Source organism: Microcaecilia unicolor, chromosome 3 (genome assembly GCF_901765095.1).
Source record: "Microcaecilia unicolor chromosome 3, aMicUni1.1, whole genome shotgun sequence".
Lineage (NCBI taxonomy): Eukaryota > Metazoa > Chordata > Amphibia > Gymnophiona > Siphonopidae > Microcaecilia > Microcaecilia unicolor.
The window spans coordinates 379,881,933-379,896,470 of NC_044033.1; the positions used below are offsets into that span (position 1 = coordinate 379,881,933).

Genomic DNA, 14,538 nt, shown 5'->3' on the forward strand with positions numbered 1-14,538 from the left:
TGCTCCACCCCTGATCTCCTTTCTCATATGTATAAAGCTGAATGCACTTTAGAAACAGACCTCCTTGATTTCATTTTATTCTTCTTTCAAAACCAAAAGAACATCTGGATATCCCTTCAAATTACCCGTTCCCTCTGGGTCACATATATATTCATATGTACACACAGAGGGATTACAAAGAATACTATAAGCAATGCTCCACGTTTACTCCATTTGTTTATGCATCTGCGACTAAAAGGATGCCTATTTATAAAGGCAATACAACTGATTATGTGCCTTTATAAAATAGCTCTGGGTGGTTAACCCCAAATTCTAATGTACAAATTTACACCTGCTCTTAAGTAATAAGTGTACGTGTACCTGCATATTTTATAAAATATAAACATTGTAACATCATCCCTGCTCCTCCCAAACCACACCTCAGGGAATATATACCTGCCATCTTTTCTGTGGTTATACAAATATGCACATTTATCCATGGATTATATATAGCACGACTTAAGTTGTGTGCGCAAATCTGATCAAATTCTGGATTTGCATGTGCAATTTTATTAGCTAACAAGCCAATCAGTGCCGATAATTGCCAATTAACAAGCAATTATTGACACTAATTAGCATTAATTAGTATTTACATGCACAATTGTCTAAACGTTTTTTGTAATGTGATGGGCGTAAATTCTAAGTCACAGAGTAGCAAATGGGGTGTGGCTATGGGTGTGAAATGAACGGGTCATGGACATTCTTAAAATCTATGCATGTCGTTATAGAATACATCCGGTCTGTGCTTAATTTAGGTGTCAGAACTTACACCAAGTTTTACTTGGCGTAACTGCCCAAGACTAAATTTAGTCATGCAGATGGGCGCCTCACCGTATTCTATAAACTGAATGGCAATTTAGGCATAGTCTATAAAGTACGCCTAGGTGTATTTTTTTTCAGTGCCAATTTTTTAGAGTGATATATAGAATCCAGTCCATAGCCATATAATTTTATAAGAGCCCTTTTCCTCAGGTAACAGATATTATCCCCTGGATTCTATATATGGTGATTAAAGATGCACACACAACTTAGCAAGCCAGTCAGCGCCAATAACTGGGCACTAACAAGCAATTATCAGCACTAATTAGAATTCACGAGCACAATTTTCTAAGAGCATTCTGTAAAGTGGTGTGCATAAATTCTAATATGCATATCTCAAAAAGGGGTGTGGCCATGGAAGGGGCATGTTCCTAAAAATTACATGCACAGTTAAAGAATATGTCCGATTCTTGCCTACGTTAGGTTTGGGCATTTACACCAGGTTTCAGTTGGCATAAATGACTGTGCCTAAAGTTATGTCACGGGGATGGGTGCTACACGTATTCTATAAACTGCGCCTAACTTTAGGTGAAGTTTATAGAACAGCGGTAAATGCATTTTTATCGAAGCAATATATAGAATCTGATCCTAAATGCATAAAAGTTTTCATAAAATTATCCCTATTATAAAACTTTTTACCACTGTTTACCACTGTTTGAATGAATTCAAAACAGCTTTTGAAAAACGGAGCCAGCGGGAGGGGGGAGAAAAGGAGGGACCTGGCACCACCAGGTTTACACTTGCTCACGAAGAGCCCTCAACCCCAGGTACTCAACAAAACCTAAACAATTAGGCTTGGAGACCTAGCCAGAGCTGCTGCTGTGTGACCACACATCTGCTGAGATAGAGAACATACTGAGAGTTTCCGGCAGCACATGACCACATATAGGGAGGCAAAAGATTGCTCTCTATCTCCACCTGCTGGTAGATGGACACAACCCACCAGTCTATGGATTGATCTGCTTAATGAAATGGAAGCACTGATGCTTTAACAAACAAAAATTATCTTAAAGAGAAATACTTACACTATGTGAGCCAGGTCAAGTGGTTTCTCTGGGTACTCAGGAAATAAGGGATGAGATGGTTCTCTGGAAGGAACACAACCAAACGACTTACTGATAGCGTGACTTAACTTCTTCGCAGGTGACTTCTGAGCAAGTGAGACAAAAAAAAATGCTGAATTATGGATCAGTCTAATATCAGTATTCAACATGAACAATAATCATTTGTGAGTTTAAAGTAAATCATGAGTAGCAGCTAAAACATTTCAAAGAAAAAAACCCAGTAATGCACTAACTGAAAGCAGCAGTGAAATTTTTTTAAAACAAATATTCATTCTTCTGAGTGTTTTGAGTTTTTATTTTAAAATGCATACAGTTTAACACGCTTTACATTCTACAGAATGGATTTGATTTAAAGTTCCACCCCTCACCGAGACAACTGTCAATTCGTATTTCCCTGCTACTACTTTTAACTTCTTCCCTTCAGCAGGCATAACAATAGCCATCAACTGTGACACACAGAGGTTTAGTTATCAATGTGGGCTACCATTAAAGTGTGTTATTTTACCTTGAACTCATGCAATTTAGCACAGGTCCCTTTCTTTGTAATGATAGCTAGTTACTAATAACGGATTAACAGTAAAACCACGCACCTTAATGGTAATCCATGTTGATAAGTATGATCCCTAGCTCCCTTTTTTGAAACAAATTTGTACATTGTTATGACATTTGTTTTATTGATTTCTGTTGTTATAAATTTTTTAATCAACATTTTCATCAAATTTACAAGACACCTCTTGCAATAGAAAATACAACACCGTTTTACTAAGGCGCTAATGCTGACACAGCCCATTCACTTTGAATGGGCTGTGTCAGCACTGCCGCGCAATAGTAGTAAACAGGGAGGACAGCAAAATAACATATGAAAATAAAAATTAGCAAAGAAAAGATTTTGTAAGGTAACATTTAAAAAATGTATGCTTCTACACCTATTTAGTTCATTAAAAGTGTGTAGGGGAGACTTAAAGTCACTAACATCAGGCAGCAAAAAAATAAAAAAAGGAAACACAGGAAAGTATTAATAAGCAGGTTTTTTTTTTGTTACATTTGTACCCCACGCTTTCCCACTCATGGCAGGCTCAATGCGGCTTACATATACAGGTACTTATTTGTACCTGGGGCAATGGAGGGTTAAGTGACTTGCCCAGAGTCACAAGGAGTTGCCTGTGCCTGAAGTGGGAATCGAACGCACTTCCCCAGTTCCCCAAGAACAGAGTCCACCACCCTAATCACTAGGCCACTCCTCCACTCGAACTAATATACAGATCCTAGTTGTTCAAACCGCACATATAGAAAGTAAAGGAGCTGGTCCTCCAGTTGTGAAACTTTTAATATTTAGAAAAGATCTAAGCTGTTGAGGGATAGAGAAAACACATTGCTCATTTGCATATTTTGAAATACATTTGCAAGGAAACTGTAATTGAAAAACCACGCTTACTGACAGTCGCTTGGTGCAATGGCGAAACAACTTATACCTCTCTTGGGTAACCCTAGAGACATCAGGAAAACCAAAATTTTTATTGTCCCTCAAACAGTCTAGAAGCCTTTCAAAACCCATATTTGCATCAAGGACTTCAAATCTTATTCAAACACCAATGTAACCAACAGTATAGCTCTTTCCAGCACTGCAGTTGCTGCATGTAGTATTGAGGTATCCAAACTATTGATCAAACCCAATGAAACAATACTATCATTCACCACGCCAACCACTCCTGTCTTCTTCTCCTTAGGAAGAAAATATATTTTGTCTATTAAGGATACAGCCACAAATTTAATGTCTAGCTTGATTCTCCAAATTTTCCACTTTTCTATTTAAAGCCTCTATTTTATTATAGCGGACTGTACTTCTTTAACTTTAGATGGTCATGGGATAGGAGGAAATGTCCTATTGTAGATTAAAAACTGGTTGAAGGATAGGAAACAGAGAGTGGGGTTAAATGGGCAGTATTCACAATGGATAAGGGTAGTTAGTGGGGTTCCTCAGGGGTCTGTGCTAGGACCGCTACTTTTTAATATATTTATAAATGATTTAGAGATGGGAGTAACTAGCGAGGTAATTAAATGTGCTGATGACACAAAGTTATTCAAAGTCGTTAACTCGCGACAGGATTGTGAAAAATTACAGAAGGACCTTACGAGATTGGGAGACTGGGCAGCTAAATGGCAGATGACGTTTAATGTGAACAAGTGCAAGGTGATGCACGTGGGGAAAAAAGAGCCCGAATTATAGCTACGTCAAGCAAGGTTCCATGTTAGGAGTTACGGACCAAGAACGGGATCTGGGTGTCGTCGTCGATAACACACTGAAACCTTCTGCTCAGTGTGCTGCTGCGGCTAGGAAAGCGAATAGAATGTTGGGTATTATTAGGAAAGGTATGGAAAACAGGTGTGAGGATGTTATAATGCCGTTGTATCGCTCCATGGTGCGACCGAACCTTGAGTACTGTGTTCAATTCTGGTCGCCGCATCTCAAGAAAGATATAATAGAATTGGAAAAGGTGCAACGAAGGGCGACTAAAATGATAGCAGGGATGGGACGACTTCCCTATGAAGAAAGACTAAGGAGGCTAGGGTTATTCAGCTTGGAGAAGAGATGGCTGAGGGGAGACATGATAGAGGTATATAAAATAATGAGTGGAGTGGAACAGGTGGATGTGAAGCGCCTGTTCACGCTTTCCAAAAATACTAGGACTAGGGGGCATGCGATGAAACTACAGTGTAGTAAATTTAAAACAAATTGGAGAAAATGTTTCTTTACCCAACGCATAATTAAACTCTGGAATTCGTTGCCGGAGAACGTGGTGAAGGCGGTTAGCTTGGCAGAGTTTAAAAAGGGGTTAGACGGTTTCCTAAAGGACAAGTCCATAAACCACTACTAAATGGACTTGGGAAAAATCCACAATTCCAGGAATAACATGTATAAAATGTTTGTACGTTTGGGAAGCTTGCCAGGTGCCTTGGCCTGGATTGGCCGCTGTCATGGACAGGATGCTGGGCTCAATGGACCCTTGGACTTTTCCCAGTGTGGTATTACTTATGTACTTATATGTCTCTTCCTTTAATGAATTAACTTGATCTTTAAATTCTTTCACCCTTCCGTCATATAGCGAAGATACTTACCTGTAGCAGGTATTCTCCGAGGACAGCAGGCTGATTGTTCTCAAAGCAAGCAAAATAAAAGTCTTTCTGGAGAGTTCCCTCGTTGAAGCAACACGAACCGGGCATGCGCGAAGGTCTTCCCGCCCGCCGCACAAGTGTGCCTCTCTAGTTTAATCAAAAAGTATAAACACAAGAACAACTCCAAAGAGAAGGAGGGTGGGGGTTTGTGAGAACAATCAGCCTGCTGTCCTTGGAGAATACCTGCTACAGGTAAGTATCTTCGCTTTCTCCGAGGACAAGCAGGCTGCTTGTTCTCACAATTGGGGTATCCCTAGCAACCAGGCTTACTCAAAACAACGAAGATTGACCTGAAACCAAAATCAACTAACTGAGAGTGCAGCCTGGAACAGAATCAAAATGGGTCTGGGGGGGTGGAGTTGGATTCTAAAACCCAAAAAGATTCTGCAGCACCAACTGCCCAAACCGACTATCGCGTTGGGTATCTTGCTGAACGCAGTAGTGAGATGTGAATGTGTGGACTGATGACCACGTTGCAGCTTTGCAAATCTCTTCAATGGAGTCCAATTTTAAGTGGGCCACTGACGCAGCTATGGCTCTAACATTATGAGCCATGACATGGCCCTCTAGAGTCAGCCCAGCTTGGGCCTAAGTGAAGGAAATGCAGTCTGCTAGCCAATTAGAAATTGTGCGTTTTCTGATGGTGACTCCCCTCCTGTTGGGGTCGAAAGCAACAAACAACTGGGCAGACTGTCTGAAGGGCTTTGTCCGCTCTACGTAAAAGGCCAATGCTCTCTTGCAGTACAAGGTATGTAATCTGCTTTCACCAGGGCGGGTATGAGGACAGAGAAAGAATGTTGGCAAGATACCACCTTTGGCAGGAACTTAGGGTGCGTGCGGACTACTCTTTTGTGATGAAATTTGATATAAGGTGCATGTACTACCAAGGCCTGAAACTCACTGACCCTATGAGCTGAAGTAACAGCAAACAAGAAAATGACCTTCCAGGTCAAGTACTTCAGATGGCAGGAATTCAGTGGCTCAAAAGGAGCTTTCATCAGCTGGGTGAGAACGACGTTGAGAACCCATGACACTGGTGGAGGTTTGACTGGGGGCCTTGACAAAAGCAAACATTTCATGAAACAAACTAAAAGGTGTCCAGAGATAGGCTTACCTTCTACACAGCAATGATAAGCACTGATTGCACTAAGGTGAACCCTTATGGAGTTGGTCTTAAGATCAGACTCTGACAAGTGTAGAAGGTATTCAAGCAGGGTCTGTGTAGGACAAGAAAGAGGATCTAGGGCCTTGCTGTCACACCAGACGACAAACCTCCTCCATTTGAAAGAGTAACACCTCTTGGTGGAATCTTTCCTGGAAGCAAGCAAGACTTGAGAGACACCCTCCGAAAGACCCAAGGAGGTGAATTCTAAGCTCTCAAACTCCAGGCCGTGAGAGCCAGAGACTTGAGGTTGGGATGTAGAAGCGCCCCTTCGTTCTAAGGGTTGGATTTTACTGGAAAAATCTCCGTTCCTGGGCCACCGTGGACGCCGACCCACATGTGAGAACAAGCAGTCTGCTTGTCCTCAGAGAATTTGTGATATCCACAGCGGGACCTTTTAAATCTGCTTAATCGGTTAAATCTGCAATAATATAGACAACCAAGGAAGTACTGGTAACACATTGACAGTATTCCAGCAAGTGTGATGATGGTGGTATCAGCTGAAGGCTGGACATTTGCTATTGATATAGCACAAGTCTCTTTGTGTTTTACTGCCAGTCGTGTCCATTATTAGATGATAAGATTCATTGATTATACTGTTAGAAATATTTGATGTTCGGAGTTGATGTATGTTTGAAGTTTGATGAGTGGTGGTATGAGTGATGAGAGAGTAGGGTGTTTGTAGGATTTTATACATTTTATGTATTTAGTAGAATAATGTTTACACATTTGAAAATAATAAAGATTTGTAATTGTTCATAGCTGTCACTGATAGTGTATGTAGTAGCAAGTGGTGGGAGGCGGGACTGGTGGTTGGGAGGCGGGGATAGTGCTGGGCAGACTTATACGGTCTGTGCCAGAGCCGGTGGTGGGAGGCGGGGCTGGTGGTTGGGAGGAGGGGATAGTGCTGGGCAGACTTATACGGTCTGTGCCCTGAAAAAGACAGGTACAAATCAAGGTAAGGTATACACATATGAGTTTATCTTGTTGGGCAGACTGGATGGACCATGCAGGTCTTTTTCTGCCGTCATCTACTATGTTACTATGTATATGTTACCCAGTTTTTCAGCTGGTCTGGAATTTGGCAGCTTAGATTTAATGCTAAAAATGCTGGGTAACGCATTTGAGCGGCAAAAACCCAAGGGAATGGTACAGTTTAGGGAGTGAGGAACTTTTGTGCACACTTAGGAGTGATTGTATGTGATGATCTTAAGGTGGTCAAACAGGTAGAAAAGGCAACGGCGAAAGCTACAAAGATGCTTGGGTGAATAGGGAGAACTGCCAGTAGGAAAACAGAGGTGATGATGCCCCTGTATAAGACACTGGTGACACCTCATTTAGGGGCTCCTTTACAAAAGCATGCTAACGGGTGATTTTCCCACGTGTTCAGGCAACCTCTTAGTGTATCTGCCAAACAGCCAAATTTCTGCCTGCTCTACTATGGGATTTGGTGAGACTATCCCCTTTTTCTTATTATGAGGTCTGTACTATGTGACCCCCCCCCCCCCCCCCCCCCCCCCCCAAGATTCTGTTCTTGGATGATATTTTGTGAACACTGCTGCAATTCTGTAGTTATATATATATTTTAAATGACTGAGATATGCAATTCCTTTTTAGCAGCTCACACTGGCATTGAGGAACCCAGTGTACGCAACCTTTATGCACTGAATATTCTGTCCTAAGGTAATATCCATCCTTTTAATTTATTTTCTATATTTCATTTATTTTGCATATTTTTTACACACTGGGTGCAACACTTTCAATGTACATGTGTCCACTCTTTGTATAAGTCTTTTTTACAAGTTCCAGTTGTGTTATCATCATTTTAATATGATTTTATTGTATATTTATGTTCTGATTAATCCTTAGGTACGTTATGTGTTCCTATTATAAGGATCAAATGTGTTCCTGATACAGGCAGTTCAGCTAAAGAAACATGTTGGGTTATCATTGAAACATCTGCATGGTAGGACAACATAAGCACACCTTATCACAAAAGGCTGCTTTTTCAATAAATTTTCTTTTGACAGCCAATGGTTGGTTCTTTTGGCTGCTTCTCTTCTGACATTTAGACCTTTGCTGTGGCTTTTTTGTGCCTCTTGTTCTTTTGGACTGTTTATTGAAGACCAGTTAAAGTCCTCTTCACATGGATTCCATAGCAAGTTTCACATAATCCCACATGCCCACAGACATAACTTGGTGCAATATATACTGGCCTCCTTCACAGACAAACATGCACATTGTTTATTTTAATTTCTTATATGCCGCCTGCAAACCCAAAAGCTGTCAAATCGGTCTGCATTCAGGTACAATACATATTTTTCTGTCCCTGGAAGGTTCACAGTCTGTGTTTATGGCTGAGACAATGGAGGGTTAAATGACTTGCCCAAGATCACAATGAGCTGCAGTGGGATCAGAACCAGGCTCCTTTGGTTCTTAAGCCACTGCTCTAACCATTAGGCTAGCCTCCAACTCCAAATACCTCCAAATTAAAAAATATAAGAACTTTGTGTGCTCTAGTATTTAGAGGGAAAGTATTAGTGTGATGGTCTAACACCCAGTTATTGTGAAGTATTTTTTAGAACACAAATCATTTTGATAAAAAGTCAAAATATTATTTCACACTTTGCTCTACAAACACATTTCTTGCACAAAAAGGAGTTGTAGAACACCATCTACATTTAACAGAATGAGGCTAGTTACCCAAGAAGAATGCTCCTTCATCTGATGCTGATTGCTGTGAGGCCCATTGGCATGTCCACGCCAGAAACAGTTCTGGCAGAGCTGGTAGTTGTGACACTGCTGACAACGATATCGGAAACCCATCATACTTTCACATCGACAGTAAGAACATTCCACAGGATGGAAGACTTATGAGACAGGAAGAAAAAAAAATTAAATCTCATATAAAGACCATAACAAAATGCAAACTATGGCTTTTAATCACTAAAATATTTCTGTGGTGTGAAGGTCAGTATGCCAAGAAGAAATTATCAGGCAACCTGCATCCAGTTGTTCCGATTTCTTGTTCACTTAAGTTTACATGTGAAATCCCTTTTCTACAGATTTATTTACTAATCAGTAAAAACAGAATATAAATCTTACGCTGTTTTGTATTTACCTGACACCTCTGAACAATTAGCTGACATTAGACAGTGACTATTCAAGTATCTGATACCATTAACAATAGACAGGTACATCAAGATATAAGCTACAAGCTATAGAGAAGCACCACAAAAATGACACACACAGGGATAGATGAAATAAAGTGTATTACCACATTAGCGAATGCTAACACCATTAATACACATTAATAGTAAATAGGTCCCATTGTAGGAAATGGGACCTGTAATAAATAGCCTACATAAATGCATCAGTACATGCTAAAAAGCACATTCTAAGAAATCAGACACACATTTACAATTATTTTTTTGTGTGTATGAACTAAGAATGCTGCAGCATAACTGATAGTGGGCTGCAAGCCGCACATCTACATCACACTCTTCCTGCAAAAACTATACTTGCTACCAATATCTTACATGGCCAAATCTAAAGCTAAATCTTTGATTTTCAAGGCCCTCAGACAAAATGGGATCAAGAAGCATCACTGCCTGCACCCTTGTCAAAAGAAATTGCATGATGTGATACCCACCTGTGAGCCTTTTCAGTAGCCTCTACACTTTGGTACTCTCTTTCATAGGGGATATACTGAACTGAAGACTACCTCTATTTCAGAAAGCAGGTGAAAGCCTGGTTCTTCTCCCAATACTTTTAATACATGCAGCGACTGACTATCCACTCCCTCCACCCTGGGACTAGGTTACTGCACACCTATAACACAAACTAGTTCCTCATATCTTATTCAACAAACAGTATATATAATTTGCCCTCAATTTATCCCGTCTATACATCTCAAATGCACTTGGCCCCATTTCCACCTATTAAGATGTTTCATTGTATGTTATTACTCTTTCCAAAAATACTAGGACTAGGGGGCATATGACAAAGCTACAAAGTAGTAAATTTAAAATGAATCAGAGAAAATTATTCTTCACTCAACATGTAATTAAACTCTGGAATTTGCTGCCAGAGAATGTGGTAAAGGCGGTTAGTTTAGCGGGGTTTAAAAAAGAGTTGGGCGGCTTCCTAATGAAAAAGACAATAGACCATTATTAGAATGACTTGGAGAAAATCCATTGCTTATTTCTGCGATAAGCAGCATAAAATGTATTGAACTTTTTTGCCAGGTATTTGTGACCTGGATTGGCCATTGTTGGAAACAGGATGCTGGGCTTGATGGACCTTTGGTCTGTCCTAGTGTGGCAATACTTATATACTTAGATCATTTAAATGTTGTAATGCACCCTATTAAGGTGCTTCACTTGTATTATGGTGGCATTGTGAGTATCATATGAATGTTAAATGATAGCAGTCTGTGTGACAGGCTGCAGCTGTGTTAACAGAAACAGCCTGCTGCTTTGGAATCTATACTTGTATGCTGTTTTGTATCAGCCAGATAGGGAAAACTCTGAATAGCTCCTGCTGGTTTATGTTATGAGCGCATTTAGGGGAGCTGTTTGGAGTTTGTATGTAACACGTGGAGACACATATATATATATTCCCTTGTGTGAAAAAATTGTTCTGTGTGAAAGTTATGGGTGTATAAGTTCAAATTTGTCACATCTGTAATTGGCGAGAGCCCAATGAATGATAACTTATCCACCAGCTAAGCGGTTCATACAAAATTGACCACTAAGTACATAAGTAATGCCACACTGGGAAAAGACCAAGGGTCCATCGAGCCCAGCATCCTGTCCATGACAGCGGCCAATCGAGGCCAAGGGCACCTGGCAAGCTCATTTTTCAGTTCTATCAGTACTCTAGGATGAATACCATCCGGTCCAGGAGATTTGCTGCTCTTCAGTTTACTGAACTGCCCCATTACGTCCTCTAGGTTTACCATGAAGTCAGTAAGTTTCTCCGACTCGTCCGCTTGAAATATAATTTCCGACACCAGTATCCCACCCAAATCTTCCTCGGTGAAGACTGAAGCAAAGAATTCATTCAATCTCTCCGCTACGTCTTTATCGTCCTTGATCGCCCCTTTTGTGAGTTTCATGTCCCCTACCTCAACGCAAGCGGCGTGCTCGGGCTGTGCGGGGGCCCATCGACACGCACACTTGACTGGCACTGCCTGAGCCATGTGTGTGTAGTCCTCTCTGGATTTGTTCAGAGAGCAGTGGTTGCAGGCTCCTTAATTGCTTTGCTTCCACGCACCTGTTCTGCTCTCTCTCTCTCTGCCTGGATTCCAGGCTCCTTGAATGCTTTGCTTCCACCCACCTGGGTCTGCTCTTCTTCTGACTGGCTTCCCTCCTATTGGTCTTCTGGTTCCGCCTGCCCCTGCTCTTGTCCTATAGCGGTGCCCCTTCTCCCTGCTGATGTCAGACGTCAGCACTTAATTGGCGGGTGGCCTTGAACTGGGAGGGAGGGTGGGAAGGGGTCTGGAACTCGGAGGGGACAGAGCGAGACAGAGAGGGAGGGTGGGGGATTGCCTTGCTAGCACCCGTTTTATTTCATAACAAAACGGGCCTTTTTTTACTAGTGTACAATAATTATACCACAATGTGAAAACCTTTTTTGGAATTTTTAGAATTTTAAACAACCAAAGCAGAATTTTTTCTATAGGAATTCACATAATAAAAGTCTAAGTGCCCTGTTTACTAAGCCGTGCTATAGGAACGCTATTGTTTTTAGCACACGCTAAAAACTACCCTGTTTCCCCGAAAATAGGACATCCCCCGAAAATAAGACCTAGTAGAGGTCTTGCTGCAATTGGAAAATATAAGGCCTCCCCCAAAAGTAAGACCTAGCAAAGTTTTTCTTTTAAAGCAGGGCCGCCGAGAGCCGGACAAGGCCGCCCCCCCCCCCCCCCCCCGAGGTCGCCGGGCCCCACTCCACCCGCCCTCTGTCGCTCCCGGAAGTTGGAACTAACCTTAAACACCTCCTTTCACCTTTGCACTCGCAGCAGCAGGGCAGACCTCTCCTTCCTTCCGTGCCCCGCCCTCGCAGACGTTACGTCAGGTTAGTTCCAACTTCCGGGAGTGACGGAGGGCGGGTGGAGGGGGGGGGGGGCCCGGCGACCTCGGGTGGGGGGGGGGGGGGGCGACCCCGATGTTTCCCCGAAAAATAAGACATCCCCTGAAAATAAGACCTAGCGCGTCTTGGGGAGCAAAAATTAATATAAGACAGTGTCTTATTTTCGGGAAAACACGGTAGTGTGCGCTAACGCTAGATACCCATAAGAACACATGAGTATCTCTAGCCTTAGCATGCACTAAAAAGGCTAGTACATCTTAGTAAACAGGGCCCTATAAATTTTGAACGTAGCTGCAGAGGAAAAAACTGTTTAGAACTTATCTGAAGCAATCCTGTAAACAGATGTGTTCAATAAATTCAAATGGTGCTCACATTTTCATACTATGCCACTTGAACAACATAGTGTTTCAGTAGACCCTGGCCTGCTCCAGGGCTGTCACTTCAGAGCAACATCATCAGTGTAAGAAACAATCCTGCAGTAGACAACTCTTCTCCCTATTAACCATTGTACAAATGGTATCTATCGAAGTTGTGGAAAAATATGTATCAAGAATATACGTGTAAAGGTAAGATACATGCTCATATAAACAATAAAGAAAACAATTTTTACTTAATTAAATCTGGCACAACCCCACGGGATTCTATATAGTGCGACCTAAGTTGCACATGCAAAGCCAGTCATATTCTGGATTTGTGCACACAACCTAATTAGTTAAACCAATCAACGCTGATAATTGCCAATTAACAAGCAACTGACATTAACTGGCATTAATTAGAATTTACGTCCACAACTGTCTAAACATATTTTGTAATATGATATACATAAATTCTAAATCACATATGTCACGCTGGTGAGGAAAAGTGAGCCCTTGGGCCACTGCCGAGGAGCAGCGGCGGCAGGCAAATCACCCAAACAGAAGGCAAGGCAGACCACAGACAGACGGGCACAGGCCGGACTGGAGCAGCTGGACTGCAGCACAAGCACTAAGCAGAAGCAGGAGAATAGTCCATGAATCACGCAGAGTCTTACCGGCAGGTAGCAAAGCAGCAGGGAAACCAGGAACCACACAGAGTCTGTAGGCTGGCGGCAATCAATAGTAAATCAGGAATCAAGCAGAGTCTTGGGCAGGCGGCAGACAGTAGAACAAACCAGGAAACAAGCAGAGTCTTGGGCAGGCAGCAGACAGTAGAATAAACCAGGAAACAAGCAGAGACTTGGGCAGGCAGCAGACCGTAGAACAAACCAGGAAGCAAGCAGAGTCTTGGGCAGGCAGCAGACAGTAGAATAAACCAGGAAACCAGCAGACAGTAGAATAAACCAGGAAACAAGCAGAGACTTGGGCAGGCAGCAGACAGTAGAATAAACCAGGAAACAAGCAGAGACTTGGGCAGGCAGCAGACCGTAGAACAAACCAGGAAGCAAGCAGAGTCTTGGGCAGGCAGCAGACAGTAGAATAAACCAGGAAACCAGCAAGGTCAAAAACAGGCAAAACAAGCTTTCAGGGCAGGAATCGCAACAGACCAACAAGGACAAGAACAGGACTGAAGACCTCTGTTGCCAAGGCAAAGTTTGAAAGATCCCAGGTGCTTAATAAAGGCCACATACAAGGGAGTTCACCAGGTAAGGGTGCTGCTAAGTTCCAAAAATCCCAAGCCAGTCTGGAAGGCTGGAAGATCCGGACCGGCATGACTTCTGGAACATGGGAAACAGCAGACAGTCCATCGCAGCCACCAGGTGGCGAGATGAATGAGAGCATGAAACAGGGGCACAACCGTGACAGCATAGTTGAAAACAGGTTTGGCCAATTGCATGGAATGGGCGTGATGTGGGCATTTGTAAAATCTATGTGCTTTGTAATAGGATATACCCGGTCTGTACATATTTAGGCGTCGGTATTTACACCAAGTTTTACTTTGCGTAACTGCCAACAATTACATTTAGTCATGCAGACAGGCACTCGGCGTATTCAACAAATCACATGGAAATTTAGACTTTATAAGTACACCTAAAGATGGAACTTCTGAAGCCAAAACTCTTACATAGTAACATAGTAAATGACGGCAGATAAAGACCTGTATGGTCCATCCAGTCTGCCCAACAAGATAAACTCATTTTACATGGTATGTGATACTTTATACTCGAGTTTGATTTATCCTTGCCATTCTCAGGGCACAGACCATAGA

The 14,538-nt window shown here is 42.1% G+C and overlaps 1 protein-coding gene across 2 annotated transcripts in view; it reads right to left on the reverse strand.

Moving 5' to 3' along the window:
• DTNB (dystrobrevin beta) overlaps positions 1-14,538 on the reverse strand; it is a 425,808-nt gene that overhangs the window by 303,749 nt on the left and 107,521 nt on the right. For both annotated transcript variants that reach the window (XR_003941631.1, XM_030198634.1), the window contains exons 8-9: positions 8,962-9,128; positions 1,884-2,008 (exon numbers count right to left, since the gene is read on the reverse strand). Coding sequence is in view for 1 of the 2 variants with exons in the window: in XM_030198634.1 (XP_030054494.1) it covers positions 1,884-2,008; positions 8,962-9,128 (292 nt within the window). In the remaining variant the exon portion in view is untranslated. The remainder of the gene's footprint in view (positions 1-1,883; positions 2,009-8,961; positions 9,129-14,538) is intronic.